Below are 25,457 nucleotides of genomic sequence, written 5' to 3' on the forward strand. Positions count from 1 at the left end.
TACATATACATATAATATATTTATGTTTTGGGGTTTTGAGTAGTTGTTCCATTTTATGACTTTTTCTAAATAACAAAAGCAAAAAAAACATGACATGGTATTCTTTTTGTGTGTTTTGAAACAACTTGCATTATTCTTTTACTAATTGGTTGTCATTTGTTCTCAAACTCGCAATTCAGCAAAATCAGCCTTGTGCAAAAGAGAACAAAAAAAAAAATCAAAAAATCAGCACTGCTAGAGAGCGCTGCTGATCACTGGTGCATTAAGCTGGATGTTAATGCAGAACGTGCAATGTATAAAATATACCTCTATAGTGACAACAGATCGGCACTGGTATCTTCAGGGAGCGTAGATTCTCTTCACTAACTGCTTAGCTTTGGTCAATTGTTATTCAGCGTAGTAGATATGCTGCTGCAAGACTTATATCCTTACTTTTGTGTGAAATTTTATCGAGTTACTTACCCCCCCCTCCTAAATCTGGAGGTACTCTGTCCTCAGAGGAAGTACACACAGTAAGATCTTGCCTTAGCTTAGCATATAAAACTGCCAGCTGGGGGTCACGAAAGCACACAAACAGCTTGTATGAAATATCTTCCATAAACCAATTTTGTAAGGGTTATGCATATCTGTCAGTTTAAATTACATTGAATGGAACATATTGGCACCAAGCATAGACATCCCTAATTAGATTGATTCTGCAGCGAAGTAATGAAGAAATTTGATTGGGGAATGGATAGTGTGAGCAAAAGACAACATCTTAAAGTGCTGAGAATCATTGAGAGAACATTAACACGTTCCATAAGAATTCATATTGATGGAGTGAAATAATGAGGACAGTTGTATTGGAGCATTAACCAGGGAAAGATCTGGGGGTATGAAACATTCAATAGCCTGAGCAGAACACATCTTCAAGGGAACGCAGCCGATCAATTTGCTGCGTTAACAACACTGAGACATGAACCACAACAGGCGATTTTCTAGGCTGAAGAAAATGAATTAGAATTAGCAACATCAATGAGGCATGAGGCACAGGGAAGGTAGCCATTTTGTGGACTGGAACAATATTCAAGAGAATGCAGCCCCATCAATCCACTAGAGACTGACAACATCCATGAGGCATAAGCCAACATATTTGTGGGCTGAACCATTATTTATGAGAATTTAGCCTTTCAATTCACTAGTAATTAGTAACATCACTGAGACATGAGAGACAATGTCACTGGTTCCTAGTGCGGGGGCACATAGTACCTCATCAGGGGTAAACGCAGGATTTGTATAGGTGGGTTTCCACACCACGCCACCAGTGGGCGTGACCAGCATGCATGGGGGCGTAGCTATAATTTTAGACAGTGCTTGGCTGCTTTCCAACTCTTCCTATCCCCATAATATACATGGGTAATGCTGCGTGCACTACTGTTAGGTGCACACAGCTCTCCCTTTTCAAGCAGAGCCGTGGGAAGCGGGGGCATGGTCCAGCCACCTCAATTATACACTGCCCCAGGCTTGGAGGGGGTTTCCAGGCACTAGGAACCCCCCTTGATTTGCCTATGCTCATGCCTCATTGAGGTTACTAGGTATTAGTGAGGTCACACAGCTACTATTATCATGGATATTAGTTTAGACCACAAACGGGCTGCCCAAACTGTGGGTAAGAATGCTTTCAGCCCCTCACAGCAGAGGGATACGACACTGACGACCCGCATTGTGACTAAACAGTTAAAAGCTGCCTCTAGAGTCTGTCTGTTTTGTTCCCTTTCACTTGAAAGCTCTCCTTATAATGCTGGTGACCTTGGAGCATTGACACTTTTTTTCACAGTTGCATTATATGTTGAGAGCTCAACATTTATGGAAGCATCTAAAAAGCTGACATTACAGATATGTACGAAGAGTGTGTTTGCTTTGGATGTCGCTGCTTTCGGGTGGGGGAATGATGAGTAAAGGTTAGGATCAATACAGAATTCTTTCTCCTTGTCCAGCCTGCAGTAATCTAATAATAGGTGTAAGAGCGATGAAGGGGGGGTGATGGGACCATTTAGCTCGATTCAGTTTGCATTATTTAGTCTAGAATGGTGCAATTATACACAGAATATATGGAGGGAACGGTGGCTCAGTGGTTAGCACTTCTGCCTCAGCACTGGGGTCATGAGTTCAATTCCTGAGCATGGCCTTATCTGTGTGGAGTTTGTATGTTCTCCCTGTGTTTGCGTGGGTTTTCTCCGGGTGCTCCAGTTTCCTCCGACACTTCAAAAACATACTGGTAGGTTATTTGTCTGCTATCAAATTGACCCTAGTCTGTGTGTCATTATGGGTGACAAGCTCCCCTACCCAGCAGAAATGCCAGGGACACACATGGTTTAACCCCTCACCGATAAGGAGAAAGTCTCTCCTGCCAGTGCCTACAATCCCAGGATGAGCCAGGAGTGACAGTCTAGACCAGGCCTGTCCAACCTGCGGCCCTCCAGATGTTGTGAAACTACAAGTCCCAGCATGCCCTTCCAGCAATCAACTGGACGTCTACCGGCAAAGCATGCTGGGGCTTGTAGTTTCACAACACCTGGAGGGCCGCAGGTTGGACAGGCCTGGTCTAGACCTTGAATATGAACTGTCACAGATAGAGGTTGTTGAAGCTTGTCGATCAGCGGAGGTGACAACATCCATTTAAACTCAAGGTTGTGAGCCCTGGTACATTTTAGGACAGGTGGCAATGACTATCTTCTGAACTCCCAGGTATTGGACCTTTGTGGTACTGCTAGGTGGAGTCAGGGGAATGGAATGCTGTATGAAAACAAAACAAAAAAAATCTATAATTAATTGTTGTTCAAAGAATGGGGTGCTCCTAAGTGTCAGCATGTTGTTGTGGAACAACACCAGTCATTAAATGGAATGTCCAGATTCATGGCCCTGGGAATGGCATGGCTTCACTTTCATGTGGGCGCTATTTGGGCAGACCAGTACGTAGTTTGGCTGGATCTAGGTGTAGTTTGGGCAAATCCACGAGAGGAGCTTATTGGTGTCTTGATTTTGCTTTTTGAAATGTCGGAAAGTATGTCTCCCCCTCCCCCTCCCAAAAAAAATCACATGTTTGATAAATTAATTACGCCTTGATGTACGCAGTCTGATGACGGTCACAATACATGACTCTTAATAGCATCAGAATTTTATGTATCAAACCACTGTGCTTACAAATATTACTGAAAACAATCTCTGTGGCTGGCCCTCTCCAACAAGCAGAGCCGAGTGAGAATGGATTTTAATTAGTCATTTCGAGTACAGTCTCTGAGTGACTTTTAACCATACACCTCTGGAATATTTCAAGGTTGATGAAAAAAAAAAAGAAAAAAAAAAAGCTTTCTGAATAGCGGAAGCCAGACAAAATTCATGCAGCTTTTATAGACGTTCAGCCTTGAATCTGTCACCAACAATGCACATACACTTTTGAAGCAGCAATTTCATTTATTTTAAGGCTCACTTAGTTTCTAGGACTGCCTTTTCCAATTCATATCACTACCGCAGCGGAAAGAGAGCATTGTACTCTATTAAGCAGTCTGCTCTGCTGTAGCAGTGCATAAGGAAGGGGTAATGTGACTTTTTATGAAAGCTCTTATAATGCGTTTCTGATGGAGGGGAAAAATGTGTCCTACGCAATAGGAGCCGTCTTAGACGCGCCGTCTAAATAGTTATTCTTCTGAACAAAGAAGTAAGCAGTGATCTGTTTTTTCTCCATATTTTTCACTATTATTTTGTTCAGAAATGACTGTTAGTAGCAATAATCGAGACACATTTTTTTTTTGTCTTCCAAACAAAAGCTACATTTATACTAAATTACCCAGGAAGGCAAGTGTGCGTTTATTTGCACTTGACCGGAATTTATCAATTTGAAAATCATACCGTCAAAAACATAAATCGGTTCTGAAGATAGATTTTGTTTTTGACAATATTAGAAATAATATTGCGGCCAAGTTATTTTCCTACAAATGACGTACTTGATATCAGTGATTCCACTGCAGAGCACTGCAGTCGGACTCTTTTAACCACCTTTTGCGGCAAAATGCTCATAAAAGAGAAGATTTAAAAAAAAAATAATACTAGTCAAGGAGGTATGTTTACTAAACTGTGGTTTTGAAAATGTGGAGATGTTGCCTATAGCAACCAATCAGATTCTAGTTATCATTTATTAAGTACAGTCTGCAAAATGACAGCTAGAATCTACTTGGTTGCTATAGGCAACATCTCCACTTTATCAAGCCCGCAGTTTAGTAAATATACCTCAAGGTCTGGCCAACCTGTGGCTCCCTCCGAGTGTTGTGAAACTACAAGTCCCAGCATACCCTGCCAACTCTCATCTGACTATCTACTGACAAAGCTTGCTGGGGTTTATAGTTTTGCAACACCCAGAGAGCCACAGATAGGCCTGCAGTAGTCAAACATGTAGACAAAATCTAGTTCTTTGGCTTCGCTTTTAACACAATGTTAGAAGTAATAACTTCCCAGCAGAGCAGTATATATATGTACTTAATGAGCATTCCTATAGAACGTCATTGTACTTTATGGAATTTTAGCGCTTCTCAGCACTCCAGGTACTGTCAGAATTTCAAAGCAAAATGACCTTTTGTCAGAAACTGCGTTTGTACAGGTCCATTCCTTTACATTATTGCGCAATGCGCATTGAACAAGCATCAAGTGCTTAAAATGAATACCCGTGTGTATGTGGCCATCTTGCTGGATGAACTTTGGGTGCGCCTAGTGCTTTTGAAGCCTGTTCTCTCCTCCACTCCAAACACCGCCACTGCCGTCCGCACCAGTGCACCGTCGCTCAACTGTGCAGAGCAGCATTGAGCTGACAGTAGTTACCAACTTTCCTTCCAATCAGGACAACGCTGTCCTGGTCAGAATGGCCGGGACAGCAACTCGACTCAGGACTGACCCGCATAAATCGGGATGGTTGGGAGGTATGATAAAGCAGTCTGATAATTGTCTTTATAAATGTCTAAAAAGAAAAAAATAATGAAGTATATATTCACAGTGATGTGCAGTACCACCACTTCTACTACCGCCTTCATTATAAATCTATTAAGCCCCACTCACTTACATGTTCCATCCTGCCACTACCTCCACTATATATATATATATATATATACATTGTGAGATAGTGCAGCATTTACAGGAATCGGACACAGGTATGCTGAACCATTTAACTGTTTATTAGCAGTTGTGAGGATGGTGAACAACTCCAGCAATGGTACAACGGTCATCCAGAAACAGTAACACAAAAAATCCCAACCACCTACATCTGGCTCGACATTTCTTCCCTGTCTGCAAGCTAGCCACTTACTGGCATCGGTGGTCCCACCCACACATACAATATTCCTACCTGTTCCTTTATAGGAGAACTGTGGCAAATATTCCTCTTTGCCACAATATATATATAAATATATATATATATATATATATATATATATATATATATATATACACACACAATAATATATATACACATAAATATATATATATTTATTTATAAGCAAACAAAAATAAAATACTGTCAAACTGAGACAGGTTTTTGGCTTGGATCAGCTTTACAGCTTACTCCAAAAATAGTTAAATAACCACAAGCTGCCTCCCTGGCTTACATGTGTTAATCAGATTTAGACAGATGAAAACTGTACATTGTCCTCAGAATATCTTTCTCATCTGAGGCTGGGTTAACCCTGTGAGAAGCAGTAGAAGCAGTGAACTTGTTATGGCTAGCATTTTAAAATCCTCTTGGATCTGAAATTCTTAAAATTTCTGCGCAATGCATTATTCTGTCTAATGCCAGAAAAAGCATTACCAATATACTATTTCCCACACCGCCCAGGAAATGAATTCACCTTCTTCCTCCAGGGATCTTTTGTAATTACAGGAGGTCTACACTTAGCCTGCAACTTCAGCGGGTCATATACATTGTGTTATATATGACTGTTCCGCAGCAATCAAGAGGCATGTTTTAACAAGCGTCACCATCTCCTCTATGGGAATCTCTTACAGTGTAGCTGTCAGTCTCTTTTGCTTGCCCACCCCGGACTCAGACACTTTGTGGACTGAACCAATATTGAGAATTTGCTAGGGACATCCATTCGGCATGCTTTGTAGCAACAGTGACCCCTGCAGGCTATCAAAAAAACTACTAATGAAAAAAGAAAAATAGGAGAATCTTCATAACAAAACTATGCGTATAATAACACAATGTCATTTTTTTCCAACGTAAAATGCAAATATGAGTTTTATGTAACCAAACATAATAATTGTATCCTGCTGTTGGAAATTTTGTCTATGTATTGTGAGCTTGCTTCACAGTAATGAAACATACTACAACAACAACTCTATTCCCTCTAAGATCTGTAAAGGAAACTGTTAAAGGATTTGTAGAGGGGGGGGGGGGGGTTTCCACACCACGCCGCCAGTGGGCGTGGCTATAATTTTAGACAGTGCTTGGCTGCTCTCCAACTCTTCCTATCCCCACAATACAATTGGGCAATGCTGTGTGCACTACTGGTAGGGGCATGCAACTCTCCCTTTTCAAGCAGAGCTGGGTGAAGCGGGAGCAGGGTCCAGCCACCTCAATTTATACATTGTCCCTGGCTTGGAGGGGAGTTTCCAGGCACTAGGACCCCCCCCTCTTCGGTTTGCCTATGTAAAGGTTTAGCTCCACTGGAGGATGATATTAATAATCTTCTGTTCAGTGCAACCCTTCACATGTGACTTATCCTAACAAGTCAACTTGTTTTTAGCACAGTTATATACAAAGTGAACATCTCATAGAGAACAGCACAGTTATTTTCCTCAATTGATATAAAGTTTCAAATGGTTTTAGTGTGGAGTCTCTGCTCTTTTTCTGGATCAACAGCATCTGGATGAACAGTTGCACGTCCTGCCTTTTGATCTACATGTAATATAGTTTTTGAACAAAGTAAAGTCTGAACACTGATACCTTGACCTATGGTCTTACATGATAAGTGCTCCAATGCAGAAACAGCTCTTGTACTCTTAGAGGTTAATCCTGCATATATTAACAGGCACCAGATGGGCTGTTGGGAGGTATCTCGGTCTCTCCAAGTAAAGAGCAAGTAATTAAATGTATATAGAAGATGCTTGAGATGGATTTGGTGTCTGCACCACTAAGTCATAAAATGCAAGAGATATGAGAGCAAGGTCCCTGGTGTATACTAGCCAAGAAAAATTATCATATATAAAATGTTGTATATGTATGATATTAATTAGAGCCCCCTACCCTCTTGTGATTCACTGAATGATGCAGAAGTTATGTTGCAGTTTCCAAAGCATATTTAAATCTATGGAAAGAGAGAACTATTAGAATATCTATACAATGTGCATTTAGCAAAAAAACAAAAACAAAACTGGGTTATAAAATCGTGTTGTGTTTTGGGATAATATTGAGGCAACCTGTTGGCAGTGGATGGGTTACACTGAAGTGCTATTAAACTGGACATAATAAAACATTCACACCCAGGTAATAATCATTATAGATAATCACTGACTAGCAGGGGCTGGCTGGCAAATTTTAGCCCAGGGGAGGGGGGCCTTGATGGGAGGGGGGTGGGGGTTGGGGGGTCGAATCTTGGGTCAGCAGCCTATTAGAAACATTTTAAAGGAAACAAAAATGGTTATTCTTTGTCTACTGTGTCCTGTACCTCTCCCCCCCCCCCCAACGCTTCCCTTTTTCTCATTTGCTGTTTTGCCAGAAGTTAAGCCCCTAGGCAAGGGCTATACAGACAATTTCTCACTTATTATGCATCCAGGGAATGGACACTTAGTTTCTTGTCCATGTGGATCCACATTTTGTTTATATTTTTTAACGATCGATAAAGTTAAAAAAGACAATCAAACCATTTTTTCTCTTAGATTATATACCCAGCTCGATTCGGTTCTTGCAAACTTGTTTCTTCTTGGGATTAAATTCAGTTCACATAACTCCTTTTAGTGACCCGCTAACACAAGCGAGAAAATAATTGGCTACTTAGATGCGAGTGCTATAGAAATTTTTTCCCAAGCAGATGTAAATCAAATGGAGGTAGAATTCCTTCTTTAACCCGGTGCTTTTTTTTTCCTCATTCTTAAAATACACTTGAGAGATCCTGTACATTTAATTTCCTGACCACATGCTTCATGCAGATTGAAGAATTCTTTTTTTTTCTCTCCCAGATGATAAATTCTATTTAGGCCTTTTATATAACATAGAGTGTCGTCCTTTAGCCCCAGGCTACTCGGTGAAGATGAGATTGCAGGCTATCTTTGACCTTACCAATTACAATTTCTCGAATGATGAATTCTGTAAAATATGGGTTTTAAGCCGTAGCATTTAGGAATCTTTTAATTCTTAATATCTTTAGTTGGCTTATATGGTAAGTTACCAAAATAGATGACCCCAAATGACTCCATCATCTGATTTAAGTCACAGTGCTCATCAGTCAGCCTTGTCTTCAGTCGGTAATAACGGCCTAAATGAATAGGACTTTTTTTTTCTGGGACTGGTATGTTTGAGACATAGGTGAAGTGTTTACTTACACTGGTGCACAAGAAAAAGTTGCTGTAGCCCAGGTTACTAAGAGAAGTGCCGCCTTTCCTTGGTGTCAGTTCTCATAAATGCCCCCCCCCGGTGCAGATATCATATCTGTGCCGTGACAATAGTGGCCAGCTATCGGCGTTATCTCTCATCAGCCTATTGCAAATTAAATTTGTAACTGTTAATATGTAAAAAATTCTTGGACTGATATAGTTATTAATACGGCTAAAGCCTGAATGAAGCATTGTCCTCTTATTGTATGATATGGCTGCCCAGAATCCTTTGCTTTTTTACGTTGAACCTTATCACGATTCATGATATACCTATGATAACTATGTTGAGATTGTAATTTGATGACCTTGGCATTCAGACTGACTAATAGACTTTACATGGAGAGTGACCTTTTTTTTTTGCTTTATGAGATCTTCTCATCCCCCCAGGCTCATCTCTCCGAACCATTTCTTCTTAATTAGCATATTGGGCCAGTGGAACATTATGCTAATTAAGTCATGAAACCTGTACATAGAAACTACTTTTTATTTAATTAGCTATGGCTAATTAACTGCATCTGAAACAATATGGTTGGTTATTCATTTCAGGTGAAGGTAATGGTGAGGATCTGTCCCTGGCAAGGAATCCATGAAACATCTGAATCAATGTCTTTTTTGAAAGTTGACCCACGCAAAAAGCAAATCACCCTTTACGACCCATCTACTTGTGGCCCGTCCATGTCAGGCCACAGAAGAGCCGTTGTAGCTGCCCCAAAGATGTTTGCCTTTGATTCGGTGTTTCCGCAAGATGCTTCACAGGTAAGTCACAATGGAAAGTTTTTGTACCCTGTTGTTCTTCCTGGACACAATTTCCATTAGGTATTACTACCAGCACCTACGGTCTTATGGATATTACAGACCCTCCAACATGATCACTTCTACGTGGTACAAAATGCTCTGCTCATGAGCTCCCCACTTCATTTACTATTACAGTCACCTGTGCTAGAGTAACTCGTTGACGTGAAGAATGTATTTTTTTTGTAAATCAGTTAATTAATTCAGCATAGTTAACTGCAATAGGAAATTAAGGGGTAAGTTCAGGGGCTGGTGGATGAGGTCATGTTGGAGAAACTGGTGGATGAGGTCATATTGAAGGAACTGGTGGATGAGGTCTGGTTGGAGGAACTGGTGGATGGGGTCATGTTGGAGGAACTGGTGGATGAGGTCATATTGGAGGAACTGGTGGATGAGGTCATGTTGGAGGAACTGGTGGATGAGGTCATGTTGGAGGAACTGGTGGATGAGGTCATGTTGGAGGAACTGGTGGATGAGGTCATGTTGGAGAAATTGGTGGATGAGGTCATATTGGAGGAATTGGTGGATGAGGTCATGTTGGAGGAACTGGTGGATGAGGTCATGTTGGAGGAACTGATGGATGAGGTCATGTTGGAGGAACTGGTGGATGAGGTCATGTTGGAGGAACTGGTGGATGAGGTCATGTTGGAGGAACTGGTGGATGAAGTCATGTTGGAGGAACTGGTGGATGAGGTCATGTTGGAGAAATTGGTGGATGAGGTCAGGTTGGAGGAACTGGTGGATGGGGTTATGGTGAAGGAACTGGTGGATGGGGTTATGTTGGAGGAACTGGTGGATGAGGTCATGTTGAAGGAACTGGTGGATGGGGTCATGTTGGAGGAACTGATAGATAGGTACATGTTTGAGGAACTGGTGGAAGAGCTCATGTTGAAGGAACTGGTAGATGAGGACATGTTGAAGGAACTGGTGGAAGAGCTCATGTTGAAGGAACTGGTAGATGAGGACATGTTGAAGGAACTGGTGGATGGAAACATGTTGGAGGTACTGGTGGATGGGGACATTTTGGAGGAACTGGTGGATGAGGACATGTTGGAGGGTCCAAAATTGTATTTTTTTAGGTAAAGAGTCAGAGGGATTGATTCATCAAGGCACACATGCTGTGTGCAACTTGCGTTTGTTTAAATTTGCACGTAAATCGGCTCTGCATACTCTCAAATTCAACAAGGATCTAAAGATATGTGCGTTGATAAATTCAGGTGTAGGTCTGCTCAGCTACACAGGACACTGCAGGATATGTATAATACCTATGTGGAATATACGCAAAAGAACGCACAGAAAAATAAATTAACCATGAGTTTAATGTCACCTGTTAATAATAAAAGCATTAAAGACAAAACAGTTAAAAATAAAACAAAAATATTTTTTTCCCCATGAAATATATTCTTTAGGATGATTTTAATGTCTACTAAAGATAAAATACATTTTTACAGTTGCTCGAGATTACAAACACATGTTATAGCATGCATACGAGACTGTCATCACTACTGCTCAGTACTAAAACTAGCCCTGTAGCTGGAGCAAGAGATACAGCAAAAAAAACATTGAGATGCCCAGAGCTTGAGCTTGACGTGGCTGCGTGCGCTCAAGTTTGGAATTGCCCTTACTGTACATTGGCTACGTGCAAGCACCCCTTCCTCACCCAGTTCCCTCCCTGAAATCATGGGCTGTAGTAAGTGTCCTTTTTGTACAAAGATGCAGTGAACGTTGCTGCGTTCACAACACTAAGTCCTGGTTCTGGCCATGCGCAGAGTGAAATCACCAGATACGAGCCCTGATGAACCAGACCCAGAGACTGATCTCCCAATATCCACCATAGGACCATACATAGAACCAACAGTCATACCGGTATACCTGCATTGTCACCATCTTCTATCTAATGCTGCATATAATTTGCTAAATCCACCAATTTCACCAACATCATTTTTATTCAAAAGAATTCCACTAAGTTTATTTAAAGCCACCTATTAAACTTACACTACCGCTGAGGAAACTCTTTCCTACGGTGCTGGAGCCCCGGAGGCTGCTACATGTAGTTGTTTTACTAAGGGCTTTTCCGGTTCTGTAATACAGAACTGGCAAATTAAGTTTGTTAACCACCTTTAATTGGTGATTGGGGCGAGCATGAGGACCAATCACTTGTGGGCACGCCCCATTCACCCACAATCACCCTAGTTTTTGGCCAGGGCTCTGAGAGAAAAGATAAGGGGAGGGGTACCTTAGTAAATTGTTTCTTAAATGGTTTTTCAGCTTTATAGCCCTGACTTTAATGCTATAGTCCCTATAGATGATGTCACTGCCTTGTTATATTAGGGAAGGTGTCACCCGTTTCTGTTTTGTCTTATGTTTGCAGGCTGAAGTTTGCTCTGGGACCGTTGCGGAAGTGATCCAGTCTGTTGTCAACGGCGCAGATGGGTGCATATTTTGCTATGGTCATGTCAAGCTCGGTAAGGTCCCCGGATTTGTTCCAGTTAATTACTATGTCAGTCTATTAATTACACGCTGTCAGTTTCTGGTTCAGCAGACCTAGAGAATGCAAATTGATTATAGCCCTTAATTAGTTGCAAAACTTCATTTCTTCTGGAAAGTTTTCGAATTGAGTTGTAACACTTCAAAATCTGTATTCATAACCTGGAAATTGCATTAGCGCATTATGTTTGGTGAGATGTTTTACTTTACTGCGACAAGTCTGTTGCTAGAAATTTATTGAAAGACAAAAGCAGAAAATAGCTAGGGGTGGATATGTTGCTTTTCTGTTAAAACAAATGCTTTTGCACAAATGTAAATAGATTCTTGGACAGAAATGCCATTTTAAACTTTGTTGGGAACTAGCCCTCATATTTTTAGCGCACAGTTGGAAGTCTGTCAATGACAATGAGCGGCTGCTTACATTTACAAATGACTCCCATTGTGTTACTAGACAATCAAAATCTAGCACTGCTTTCTTCTTAGGTAAGACATACACCATGATTGGCAAAGATGCCTCTACACAAAGCCTTGGCATTATTCCCTGTGCAATCTCCTGGCTTTTCAAATTAATCAACGAGCGGAGAGAAAAGACTGGGACTCGTTTCTCAATCCGGGTATCCGCTGTCGAAATCTACGGCAAGGACGAAAACCTTAAGGATTTGTTAGCTGAAGTTGCCACTGGAAGCCTTCAAGATGGTCAGTCCCCGAGGGTATATCTAAGAGAAGATCCAATATGTGGAACTCAGGTATAATAAGATTCCATGGATCATTTATTTATAGATCTATTTTTTTTTATTACTATTATTCCTGGCTTTATGTTTTGAATCTCTTTGTTTTTTGTCCGTCACGGATATGATAAGACACCCCGCTTGCCTAAAAGCCAAAACCCCTTTTCCCTGGGTGTACATATTTGTTTTTTGATTGCCCAAAGGATTTCCTTGGTTGAGAAAGAAAGCACACCCTTACCCCAATTAAGTGATTTATTTAATTATTTATTTATGCTTTTTTTTTTTTAGCTTCAAAATCAGAGCGAACTGAGAGCCCCCACGGCAGAGAAAGCAGCTTACTTCCTTGACGCTGCCATCGCTGCCAGGAGTACCAGTAAGATGGATTGTGACGAGGAAGACAGAAGAAATTCACATATGCTTTTCACTCTCCACATATACCAGTATCGGATGGAAAAGAGTGGGAAGGGGGGAAGTACGTATTTTCCTTCTTCAATTCTGCTGCATCAAGACTCCTCTTAAGAATACCCTTTGCCTCTGCATAGTGCAGGCAGTAAAGAATCGAGAAGCCTAGAACGCAGACTATCAATTCCCTAAGAATCATTGACCTCACTGAGGCACGAGGCATCAGTTCTCTGAACTTATGCTATTTTTCTTTTTATGATAATAGGTTGTGCAAGTGCAGCTGCCAACATTGTGCTTGTAATTTCCCGCTAGACTTTGCTACTTTCCCATGCAAATTAAATAAATTAATACGCCACACCTTACCACGGCCACGGTGTCTTGGGCCGACCATTACCAAGGATTAAAAGTTTAGTAGACAAGTCTTTGAAAGTTGACTGTTGGAACAGATGTGAACCTGGCTGTCAGTAGGGACAGAATTGGATTGTATTACAGGTGCACATAAAGTTAATGCCGTTAGCAGGTTCACGGAAAACAATGGTGCTTCCTACTGTTGACAGTAGAAATGCCGTTTGTGGGAAAATGATTTGTGCAGGGGGAATACAAAATGGAAGGAAGTTACTGCAGGCTTAAATAATGGCTGGGCTATGTAAGGTTGTGAAGTATTGAAAGGTCAAGTGTTTCATTTTCCTCCAGAGATACAAAGAATAGCTAAAAAATTTTTGGCAAGACAATCTTTAAATCACGTCAATACTGTAAATGCATTGACTTGAACAATGCATCAATGTTGTAACCAAAGGGAAAAATTGTGTTTATACTAAGAGGGTTGAAATTTTGGCCAAAAGTCGTCTGGTCTCAATTGAATCGTTTAATATTTTACCTAAGTTTAACTTGAGAAGCATTTGCGGCTGTTGTTTAAAGACTTGTCAATGTAAGTTAGGCAATGTCTGTGTAGTCATACACTCCAATACACCGTATGCATTTCCTGATGTCCAAACAGTGATAAGGAGTTGGAGAGAACCGTAAAGAGAACTTGTCTACATGTCTCCTTTGTCATTTTACTACACAGTGTGTTTGTGCTTTGTAACCACGTAGTTTGCTAAAAAAAAAATCAATAACAACTAAAAAAAAAATGGGGTAACTCCGTGATACCATTTGCCCGGGAAAGGTCACTTAATGGAGCACACTTCATGCTTTCATGCTCTGTGTTCTCTCCCAGGACGGCTTCCTTCAGACCCCCTTCGCCCAACAACACGATGCACAAGGCGCTATGTAATAAAGTGATAAAATAGCAGCTTGTGACATATTCCCTTTAATCTACTGCCTATCCCTGCCATCCGCATAACCCCTTCATCTCCTCCACTCGCTCTCCCCCTTGCCTCATCTGGCTCCCCTTGTGCCTGTTCTGTTTTCCCTCCCTTAGGATGTAAGCTCACTTGAGCAGGGCCCTCTTTCCTCCTGTCTCCTCACCTGTTCTTCTGCTCCGTGTTTATTGCTTTAACCTGCCTGGAGTTTCTGAAGTATTGGTATTTCTGTTTATTGTTTTGTACTGTTTCACCCTGTATAGTCTAATGTTTGTATGGTGTACGGCGCTGCGGAAATCTTGTGGCGCCTAACAAATAAAGGATAATAATAATAATATCCCTAGTGGACAGCATGCAAATACTCCTATTCAGAAGCACAGACTTCTGGGTAATGCCATGATAACAGAACCAATACGTTACACACTGGGTTTATAGAGTATGATTCCAGTTTCATCCTTGATAGAACTTTAATAAACATTCATATAATGAAATATGCAAGCAGATACAATGCCACTAGATTACAATCTGGGTCCTTTTGTGGCAGAACCCACTTATGTGGGGTCCTGCCACAAAAAGTAACAGATCTTAAATATAGCTATACACCTGGGAATAATAGTAATAATAATAGTAATAATAATAATAATAATAATAATAATAATAATAATATTAATGCTACAAAGTTCACATCTGCACTAAACCATAGCAACCAATCAGAGGTTTGCTTTCCATTTGTCTAACATGGACTAGACAGATAAAAACTAATTGCTGATTGGTTGCCATTGGTCTCTGCACATTTATATCTTTGAGTAATGTTATATTAGGTGACGTCTCACTTTATGTTCATGGTTATAATCTATCTGTAAGAAATAGGTTATAAATATGGTGGTTTTTTTCTCTCTCAGTGTCAGGCGGACGCAGTCGGTTGCACCTTATTGACCTTGGGAGTTGTGAAAAAGTGCTGAGCAGAAGTCGCGATGGGGGTGGTGGTCTCTGCCTGTCTTTGAATGCTCTGGGTAACGTCATATTGACCCTTGTGAATGGCGCAAAGCACATACCGTACAGGTAAGTCCAGTCTGCCCGGTGTCTATTGTACATCAAACTTTATTGTTCTGCAAAAACAACATCATGTTTCCTCTGGCAAAAATCCTGTGTACTTTGTAGGCTCCTTATGTGGTCCGTGTCAATGTCATTTTAACTTCAGAGTTTCTCAAATCTCAAGAGACATGGCATGTTTTCCTGATTTCCTCACAGAATCGAAAGTGAAATAATTAGTACCATCTGTGGATATTTTAAAATCGGTCACATGCACTCTACCAAGGGCGTGTGGAAAACATGCACTGTTAGCGGAGAAATACGGACATACCGTTGCCCTTTGGTTTAAAGGTGTTGACACACACCCTTAATATATTCAGCCGTTCTCCCACGTAGTGAACAAGAGCCCCACCCCTTTTCCTATTAACTGACGTCATTGAGGATTGCCATTAATTGTCCCAATCTTGACAATTCATCCCGTTACTCTGGGAATTGTTAGACCCAAACCCTTTACAGATGAGGGGCTAGATTTACATTTTGTAGAATGTACTAAATAAATGAAAGCTAGAATCTGATTGGTTGCTATAGGCAACATCCCCACTTTTTCAAACCCGCAGCTTAGTAAATCTAGCCCGAGGTCTAGTTTAGCGCAAGCAGAGAATGCAAAAATACATTAAATCAAACTTTATGGACCTGCTTGCTCTGTACCAATTAGCTATGTCTTTTTATTATAAAGCAACTGCTTTTGAATTGCTGAGTATGCAGGTAAAGCTAGCACACAGACACACTTTACATTAATATTATGATTAGTAACTAACTGCTTCATTCTTTGAATTGTTTGCAAAATTCTGGTGTCAAAAATGGAAATAATTAATCCCTGTATTGCCAGGAGGGAATTAACCAAGTTGCCTTGAAGTTTATTGCAGACTGGCCAGGTTAAATTACAGCTAGCTGTCATTTATAGCATTGCAAACAGCTGGTATTTTTAATGCAATCCTTTCACTTGCTTGTTGGCATGCCCTTACAATACTGAAATAACAAAAAAGGAATGCCTCTTCCCTGGGAGCAAATGCCCAGTGCAGAATTTTAATTCACATTTTTCCCTTGCTAAATAGGGACAGCAAATTAACTATGCTCCTGAGGGAATCTCTGGGGAATATTAACTGCAGAACAACCATGATTGCTCACATCTCAGATTCTCCATCAAATTACCCAGAATCCCTTGCCACGGTTCAGCTCGCTTCAAGGATTCATCGAATGAGAAAGAAAAAATCCAAGGTTAGTTTGTTCTCTCTTTGTGCGGCAGGCAGGGAAAACAAAACATTGCTTTACAAAGAATGTCCTCCTGTAATAATGGGTAAAAAACATTTGACACAGGTTTTTTTTTATCACTTAAAATCTTACTGCTTTGAGAAAACAAATCAATATTCAGTCACTATGGATTAGTGACATCAGTGAGGCATCACATAGTGCCTCACGCCTCAGTAATGCCACTACTTGTTAGTCAATTGATAAGTAGAATATTGCTTATATAAAATAAATACTGGCTCATTGTTTTTTTTGTAATGTAAAAATGTATATACAAATTAATAATTAACAATTTTGAGAACAAGGGGAGTCATACATTGGAAATAAGGGCAGACATGCGCAGGGCATCATCATCATAACTATTTATTTATATAGCGCCACTAATTCCGCATCGCTGTACAGAGAACTCACTCACATCAGTCCCTGCCCCATTGGAGCTTACAGGCTAAATTTCCTAACATACACACACACACACACACAGACAGAGAGACAGACACACACTAGGGTCAATTTGATAGCAGCCAATGAACCTACTATTATGTTTTTGGAGTGTGGGAGGAAACTGGAGCACCTGGAGGAAACCCACGCAAACACGGGGAGAACATACAAACTTCACACAGATAAGGCCATGGTCGGGAATTGAACTCATGACCCCAGTGCTGTGAGCCAGAAGTGCTAACTACTAAGCCACTGTGCTGCCCTTAACAGGTGATGTCACAGAATGGGAGGAGCTAATTTAATACATGTGTTAGTTTATGGCAATAAATACTAGATTGTGTTGGCTAACCATGTAACACAGGTTACTTAGCACTTTTTCTTATTTATTATGTTATGTAACTAGATCTCATTTTGAACCCCCACCCCCATAAAATCAGGCACCCTGGGGTGTTGACTAGTCAGACGTAGCTTGGTAGTACAAGATCTTTTCTGCTGTGTTCAGCAGCAGTTCAGATGTCCTGGCATTTACAGACCTCTCAATCGAAATAGAACATCTTACACAATTTTACATCTGTAACTAAAAAATCTTAATATAAATCGGCTTTGTTGAGCATAGGAATGGTGCTGTTTTCAAATATATATGAGAGTTAGGTCATGTCAGACCTCATTGGCCGCAGAATGCTGCATGTATGGACCGGAATGACCACCAATCCCAACCAAGGTCTGATCAGCATCTATCAGATGTTGATTGAGACTGGTGGAAAATGCGGCTGGATAGTGACTGAATGGTCTCTGGCCATTTGTATGATGAGGAATGGCCATATTGGTCCAGATGCGTGTGGAAGTCTGGTGTGTTATTAGAAAATTTATGTCACCTTTGATACCGGAATATCTTCAGGTCTAACACATTCCTAAAGCCCGTATTTTTTGTACAGTTTTGTTTCATACACATCTAGGAACATTTACTAAAAGTGGTGTATAGGGAAATGTGCTGTAATACATAACAACCAATCAGATGCTTGCTTTAATTTTCTAAACCAAACTAGAAAAATTATAGTTTGATTCTGATTGGTTGCTGTGACTTTCAGTTCCGTTTTCCTGTACACCATAGGCCATAGCTTAAAAGCTGCAGTGGTCTATAATTAGAGATGTTGACAGACATTCTTGGCACTTGTTGTTTGGATGGGGTTCAGTTTTGATTAGCTGATGCAAGTCTTTAGATCCTAACAGAGTTTTTCAGTCTGGTTAACAGCTGTGGATGAGGCAGAAAAATGTGCAGCTGTCACACTCTTACGAATGCTGTTCTTCTCTTTATCTTCTAGTACGCATCCAGCTCATCTGGTGGAGAAAGCTCCTGTGAAGAAGGCCGTGTCAGAAGACCCCCCCACTTAAGACCATTCCATCCAAAGACTGTAGCACTTGACCCTGATTTCCCTGCACTGGGAAGGCAAAGTGATCCAGATTATTCTTCCAGCAGTGAACAGTCGTGTGATACCGTCATCTATGTGGGTCCCGATGGGGCAGTTTTATCTGATCAAGATCTAACAGACAACGAAGGCCCTCCAGAATTTGTTCCTATTATCCCTTCGCTCCTCAAGAAAAGAAGCAGAGATAATTTATCGAATCTCAGAAGTTCTGATAATGATCACTTAAAATGCAACACATTTGCCGAGCTGCAAGAAAGACTTGAGTGCATTGATGGCAGCGAGAATCCATCCAGGTTTCTCGGTGAAGAACATGTCTCAGCAGCTCTTTCCACAATAGCCATGAACTTCCAGGAAAATGTACATTCTATGCCACAGCAGGACAAACTGTCACACTCTCCCAGGAAAGGACAGAATAGTAATATCTCATCTGCTTTTCAACAGAATTGTTCAGGATTGGAAACAAGCGCACCTCATTTCACATTTGAGCACTCTCAACAACATGCCAAAGCTGAAAGTTCACATTTGGACTGTGTCTCATATCAAGATCAGTTGACAATCACAGAAATGCAAAAATGTCCAGTGCCAAGTGTTGGCAGATTTACGGAACAACCAAAATCATCCACTGAGCCATCAGTGAGAGAAAAACTCAGAAGAACTCTTCCCAGTCCTGCACCACCACCTCCTCAAATGAACTCCCAAGTGAGCTCAGAATCATGTAGTGGTGTCAGAACGCCTCCTGTTGGAATGAGCAAATTAAGAAGCCAGGACAAGCACAATTTACTAGGCAGCACATTCCCAGCTATAGGTAGCACTCTTAAACAGCCTGGTCCAGTTGATGTACGCAGGTTTTGCTCAGCAGTAAAGGGAAAGGGATATGATCGTGATATCTTAACAACTACAGTAACTTTGCAGAAGCCTGTTGAGCTTAATGGAGAAGATGAACTTGTCTTCACTGTTGTAGAAGAGTTGTCCATTGGTGGGATTCTTGACAATGGTAGACCTTCCAGTATCATTAGCTTTAACAGTGACTGTTCTCTACAGGCCCTTGCCTCCGGCTCCAGACCGGTTAGTATCATAAGCAGTATTAATGATGAGTTTGATGCCTACACGTCACAAATAACTGCTGCTGGTGTCAATATTGATATTGTCGTTCCCTTTGCAGAAAATCAATGCACAAACGGTAGCCGGCGCTCATCCATTAGTTCATGGTTGAGTGAAGTGAGTATTTGTACAATTAAAAGCGATGGAGCACAGACCTTAGACACTTTAGTTCCTCACTTATCTCATCAAGGCGATGAGATTGTAGATTGTCTGAACTTGGATTCAGAGAACACAAGTGTTCATATAGGCCATAATCTAAAAAATTCCCTAAATGATAGCGGGTTTTGCTTTTCTGAAATGGACAATGAAAGTATTGGTTCCAGTCTACTGTATACTAGTTATGAGAAGAGCCTTAAGTCCTCTGAGCTAACCAAAGCTATGCCAACTGCTTATCAAGCAACTAGCAAGACTAGAGCTTCTAGCACCCGGGGTACACTGTCAGTAGAGACGATCCATTCTAGTCTTCCTCGGAAAAATAAGTCTACCTCATGCGCAACTCACATTAATGCATTGAATTGCAAAGAAAGCATGTTTGAAGACCCATGGACAGTGCGAATGGATAATTCTTTAGAAGGAAGGACTGATAATCAGCCACTTTCTGTTAAATCTTCCTCTTTGGGTACAGACAATCAATTTAAACAGAGCTCAAAAATTGCACAAACCAGTACGCCTAAGGCCCTCAAATCCCAAACAGTATTGGGATCTTCACAACGGGTGGTAGATGGCTGTGAAGTTGATGCTAAACCTCCCTCCAAAAAGCCTGAGCCTCTTACAAAGGTGCCACAGCTCAGGAGAGGTGCCACAACACTAGGAGTAGTAACAAACTATTGTTCTCAAACTGAGCATGGGAGTAAAGTGACATCAGATGCAGTTTTCACTGATGGCAGTTTAAAGTTATCGGGGAATAAAAAGAACTTACCACAAAAAGCTAGTATGTTACCAAGACCTGGTGGGACAGGACCTCCTGCTCCCCCTGTGCGAAAGTCAAGCCTCGACCATAAACATAATCCTCTTCATTCAAATAGTCTTGATAGATTGGGAGGATCAGAAGGTGTGTGGTCCACTATGAATCCTGAAGAAGATTCTGAAACACAGGTCAGCAACAAAATGACCAAGGGTGACCATTCAATGCCAAAAGCAGTATCCAGCTTAAAAAATAAATCTAACAAATCTGAGTGTGTTCAACGCTACGGAAGTCACATGTCTCTGGAGAGATGTGATAGTTTAACATCAGTGAGCTCAAGATCAAACGGGAATCGAGATAATAGTAGCGTCAATAATATTAACAAAGTAGGCCGGACAGTACCTAGGCTTGGCGTTCCAGCGGCATCTAATACAGCTACCTCACCATCTTCCATCCCACCCACCAAAAGCAACCAGGCTAAAAGTTCTCTTTCTCAGAAAGCTACAACAAATTTAAGCAAAAACCGCAGCCTTTCAACCAATGGCTCAAGATCTCTCAGCTCTTCGGTAAAGTCATTGAATCAGACTAATGGCAAAAGTTCTGGCATTCCTCCCAGTGGGAAAGCAGGATCGCGATCAGTACAGTGCATTAACAGTAAACCTGCCAGAGGGACTATTATGGGGACTAAGCAAGCATTAAGGGCCGCCAACAACAGAGTCAATGAGTTGGCCTCTGGTAGCTCTGGCAAAATAGGCCACTTTCGAGGATCAACTGATTCCGACAGTGGAAATGACAGCGGCATTAATCTCAGTGACGAGAAGTCACAAGCTCCTGTTTTACCATCTCCTTATAGCAAGATAACAGCCCCAAGACGACCTCAGAGATACAGCAGTGGGCATGGCAGTGATAATAGCAGTGTTCTAAGTGGAGAGCTGCCCCCAGCAATGGGTAGGACAGCCCTCTTCTATCATAGTGGTGGGAGCAGTGGCTATGAGAGCATGATCCGGGATAGCGAAGCTACAGGAAGTGCATCTTCAGCCCATGACTCAATGAGCGAAAGTGGAATGTCATCATCCGGCCGTATGAGGAGCTTAAAATCCCCAAAGAAAAGAGGTAATGAGAATCATTTTTATTAAAATCTCTTTATTTAGTATGCATTCTGCTGAATCTCAGACACACTTATATTATAATCATATCCACTTGCAATAATATATTTTTCTATGTATATTTCTATACTTTTCTATATGATTGATGATTTGCGTTTTTTTAAATACGCAACAGTTGGATTATAATTTTGCTATGTTGGGTGTAACTGACATTGTCTCCCTAGGCTGCACCATGTCTGATAGTACATAGATGAACATAACCAACGCAGAGTGTCCTTGGATGTTGTATTAAAGCAACAATGTCAAAAATGTTCCTTCACCTTAATACTGTAATAATTTGTTATTAAATATTGAGTTGGTCACAACAACATTTTTGTAGTGTAGCTTATACATGTACATGTTTTTTTTTTTTAAAAGGACTTCAGCGCCGAAGGCTTTTACCAGCCCCGCTCCCCGAAACTGCAACAGTTGGCAGGAAAAATAATGTTACTGGCCAGTGGGTCGACCTCCCACCTTTACCCGGCACTTTAAAAGAACCGTTTGAAATCAAAGTTTACGAGATTGATGATGTAGAACGACTACAGAGACACAGACATGAGGAGCCAGAAGTAAGCAGTTTTTTTAATCATCATAAAATTAAAGGAACGGTTAAAAACTTGTATATGTCTTTGTAAATATGTTAATTATAGATACTGTCGGAAGTTGCAGAATGATAAGATAATCCTCATTTAGGCACACTTAGGGGGTGATTCAATGGATATCACAGCAATATCTGGCTGCGCATGTTGCCAGCAATTGCGGTAGCAATTTCTGCAAGGAAAAATGAGCTGAGATTCCAGCCATAACTTCGAGGTGTCAGCGGAGACACCTCTCGTTAAATTGAATCTTCCCCTTAGCATGGTAATAATCAAAATTTTTGATAACAGGTGCTACATTAGTTTACCATTGTTAGATGAGAGTGTGCAAAACTAAGAAAAAATATATTAGAACATTAAAGGTTCAAATGTAAACCCCTCTGTGTTAGCATTGATCATACTGGAGGTCTTCTATGGGGGTTTTTTGGAGTAAAAATTACTGTAAAAGTTAGGTTTTCTTACTTTGTGGTGTTAGAAAACAATTTATGTCTTAGACATCACATTATTTAATAATAACATTAAGATAACTTGCTTATAAAAATGTTTTTATACCTGTGAAAAGATGTTTGACAAGTGTATTGCCACCCAAAAAAAAACATTTTTTGTTCCCGGACTGGATGGAGAGTCAGACTACAGTAAACAAAAATATTTTTTTCCCCCCCATTTTCTATTTACAAATAAATTTAAAAACACTTTCAATTGTGAATGTCACTTTAATTATGGAGTAACATTTTTGGCATCGATTTTAATTCTTTTAAACTAAAGTGTACACCAGTTCAATACATATCACCAATTATTCTCATGAGCATACATACATTTCAGTGGTGGAGATTTTTAGAGAATATCACTTTTAACTAAACAAGCAATTTTACTGCGTTTTTCTGCATAGTCGTATTTATAGAAAACGCTTTTAGAACTCTCTGACATTATTTAAGTCTGTCTTGCTATTTTTGTGTCATCTGGATATAGGCCACATTCTAGCATTTACTGTGGTTGGATGCTGTCTTATCATCAAAGTGGCTGACAATTTTGTGGGTAGCTTAAGTGTGCCAGGAATTTGAAGTTGAATTATATTTGTACCCATGAAAAAAAAATTGTATAAATAAAAAATAAATTGTGCAAATGTGTTAAGAATATCCAAAGACCCTCAGACCCACACCCTTCCAACCATCCAGATTTCAAAGACAATTTTAAAAAAACAAGTGCCATGAAAATGTCACAGTTACCGATTTTATAATTTATATGTTGGGGTGTGTTTAGCAGAAATAAAAGCTCTCTGCATTTAATTGTGTTTAATGTGACTGATGTTTCGAGCCAGGAATATTAATGAACACATTACGAGCAGACTTCAGATTTTGATCCAACTCGATACAAGTTTATGACTCTCTTGCACTGGGATCATTAACTCTTTATGTAAATCATATCAAATATTCCCGTTAAAGGGCTATTAAATCAGACTTGTTAGACTGATTTTGGTGTAATTAGAAAATAGCCCAGTGAGTTTCTTTTTTTTTTTCTGAGGTTCAAAACTGATATTACTCCTATATTTGTTTGTTTGTTTTTTTCTGTTTTTTTTATTTATTATTTTGTATTTTTAACTAACTTGTCTTTTTCTGTTTAATTTTATTTTAGCCTTTCCAAGATATGGAGAAGGTAAGAATTTATAATGTATTGCAAACAAATTGAATTTTTTATTGCCACTCTAGTTGATTTTTTTTGTCTTTTAATTATTTATATGAAACATTTTAAATGATTTAGTACACCAATTCAAAATGTCTTAATAGAGTATATGTAGATAGTTAATGAAATGTTTACACTCCATTGTGTGAAAAGTTAATATTTATAATTTACATGTTTTTATATGCATATTTACTTACTTAATTGGCTATTACCGATAACATTTTGCGGAAAATAAATTTATTAAGAAGTTAGGGATTTTAATTCTGTGTTCATTTAATACTCATTTTATAACTATATCTGAATATCATTTGTGCTTAATTATCCAGTTACTGTAAGCTTATATTTGTCTAGCAGAGAATTAGTTAATTAGAATACATGTTTTTTTTTAATTAATTCTTTGGGAACATATATGTGAAAAGGAAAAAAAAAAATCTGATTTCTAATTAATATGCAAAAATTGTTTTATTAATTACCTCCTTACAATACTTTACATAGAATCAGTGCTTTACAATACTTTGCGAAGGGCAAAAGAGCAACTTTTGGGTAATCACATTAAACTAAGAAGCCCTAGAAGTGCCAGCTACTATAGTAATGTATAATATTGTGCATTTGGCCGTATTTTCAAAGTTGAAGGCACTTTTGTAAAGCCACTGAAAACAAAGCTTGTCTCCCATTGGCTGCACATTCATTCATTTTTAATACCATTGTGCATACGTAGACCCTACCTATGCAATGTTTAAGTATGATTTGATATTCATTATATTTTGTATAACTTGCATATATGAATAACATATTTTTTAATATTAAATCTAATTTAATATCCTTTTTTAAGGGTCTCATGTACTTCAACACCAAACTGAAGGTCGCAGAAAGACGTCAGCAGCGAATTAAAGATTTAAAGGCAAAATATGAGGGGTTGAAGGAGGAACTAGAGGAAACAAAGTCTAGATTGATGATGGATCCCAACAAGTGGAGAGGAGAATGTATGTATATATGGGCAGTATACTTATGTATGGTGATGGTGACATGATTGATAGTTATTGTAAATAATGGCAAATATAACAGAACAATGATCCGTCAGCTAAGGTTACAACAAATTAATTTGATTTTCCCAACTTTTTTCCCAAGCTATGAAGCAGCCTCACTAGAACAATGAATAGTCATGGGGAGAGTTTCAGGCAGTGTTGCCTGGAAAATAATTCAAATAAGCTGCTCTAAAAGGGGAAGGGTCTTCTTGAAAGCTGCATGGCAGACTAAAAATAGATGTGTCTACAAGCAGGGGCAAACGCAGGATTTGTAGAGGGGGGTTTCCACACCATGCCGCCAGTGGGCGTGACCAGCATGCATGGGGGCGTGGTTATAATATTAGACAGTGCTTGGCTGCTCTACAACTCTTCCTATCACCATAATATACACGGACAATGCTGCGTGGACTACTGTTAGGTGCACGCAGCTCTCCCTTTTCAAGCAGAGCCATGTGAAGCGGGGGCAGGGTCCAGC

At 40.0% G+C, this 25,457-nt stretch overlaps 1 protein-coding gene across 3 annotated transcripts in view; it reads left to right on the forward strand.

Annotated features, from left to right (window-relative positions):
- KIF26A (kinesin family member 26A) overlaps positions 1 to 25,457 on the forward strand; it is a 130,149-nt gene that overhangs the window by 103,101 nt on the left and 1,591 nt on the right. For all 3 annotated transcript variants that reach the window (XM_075193073.1, XM_075193075.1, XM_075193074.1), the window contains exons 6-15: positions 9,163 to 9,372; positions 11,780 to 11,873; positions 12,379 to 12,641; positions 12,912 to 13,095; positions 15,229 to 15,388; positions 16,474 to 16,636; positions 18,427 to 21,649; positions 22,060 to 22,250; positions 23,910 to 23,930; positions 24,790 to 24,940. In XM_075193073.1, the coding sequence (XP_075049174.1) occupies positions 9,163 to 9,372; positions 11,780 to 11,873; positions 12,379 to 12,641; positions 12,912 to 13,095; positions 15,229 to 15,388; positions 16,474 to 16,636; positions 18,427 to 21,649; positions 22,060 to 22,250; positions 23,910 to 23,930; positions 24,790 to 24,940 (4,660 nt within the window). The remainder of the gene's footprint in view (positions 1 to 9,162; positions 9,373 to 11,779; positions 11,874 to 12,378; positions 12,642 to 12,911; positions 13,096 to 15,228; positions 15,389 to 16,473; positions 16,637 to 18,426; positions 21,650 to 22,059; positions 22,251 to 23,909; positions 23,931 to 24,789; positions 24,941 to 25,457) is intronic.

This window comes from Mixophyes fleayi, chromosome 12 (assembly GCF_038048845.1).
Source record: "Mixophyes fleayi isolate aMixFle1 chromosome 12, aMixFle1.hap1, whole genome shotgun sequence".
NCBI lineage: Eukaryota > Metazoa > Chordata > Amphibia > Anura > Limnodynastidae > Mixophyes > Mixophyes fleayi.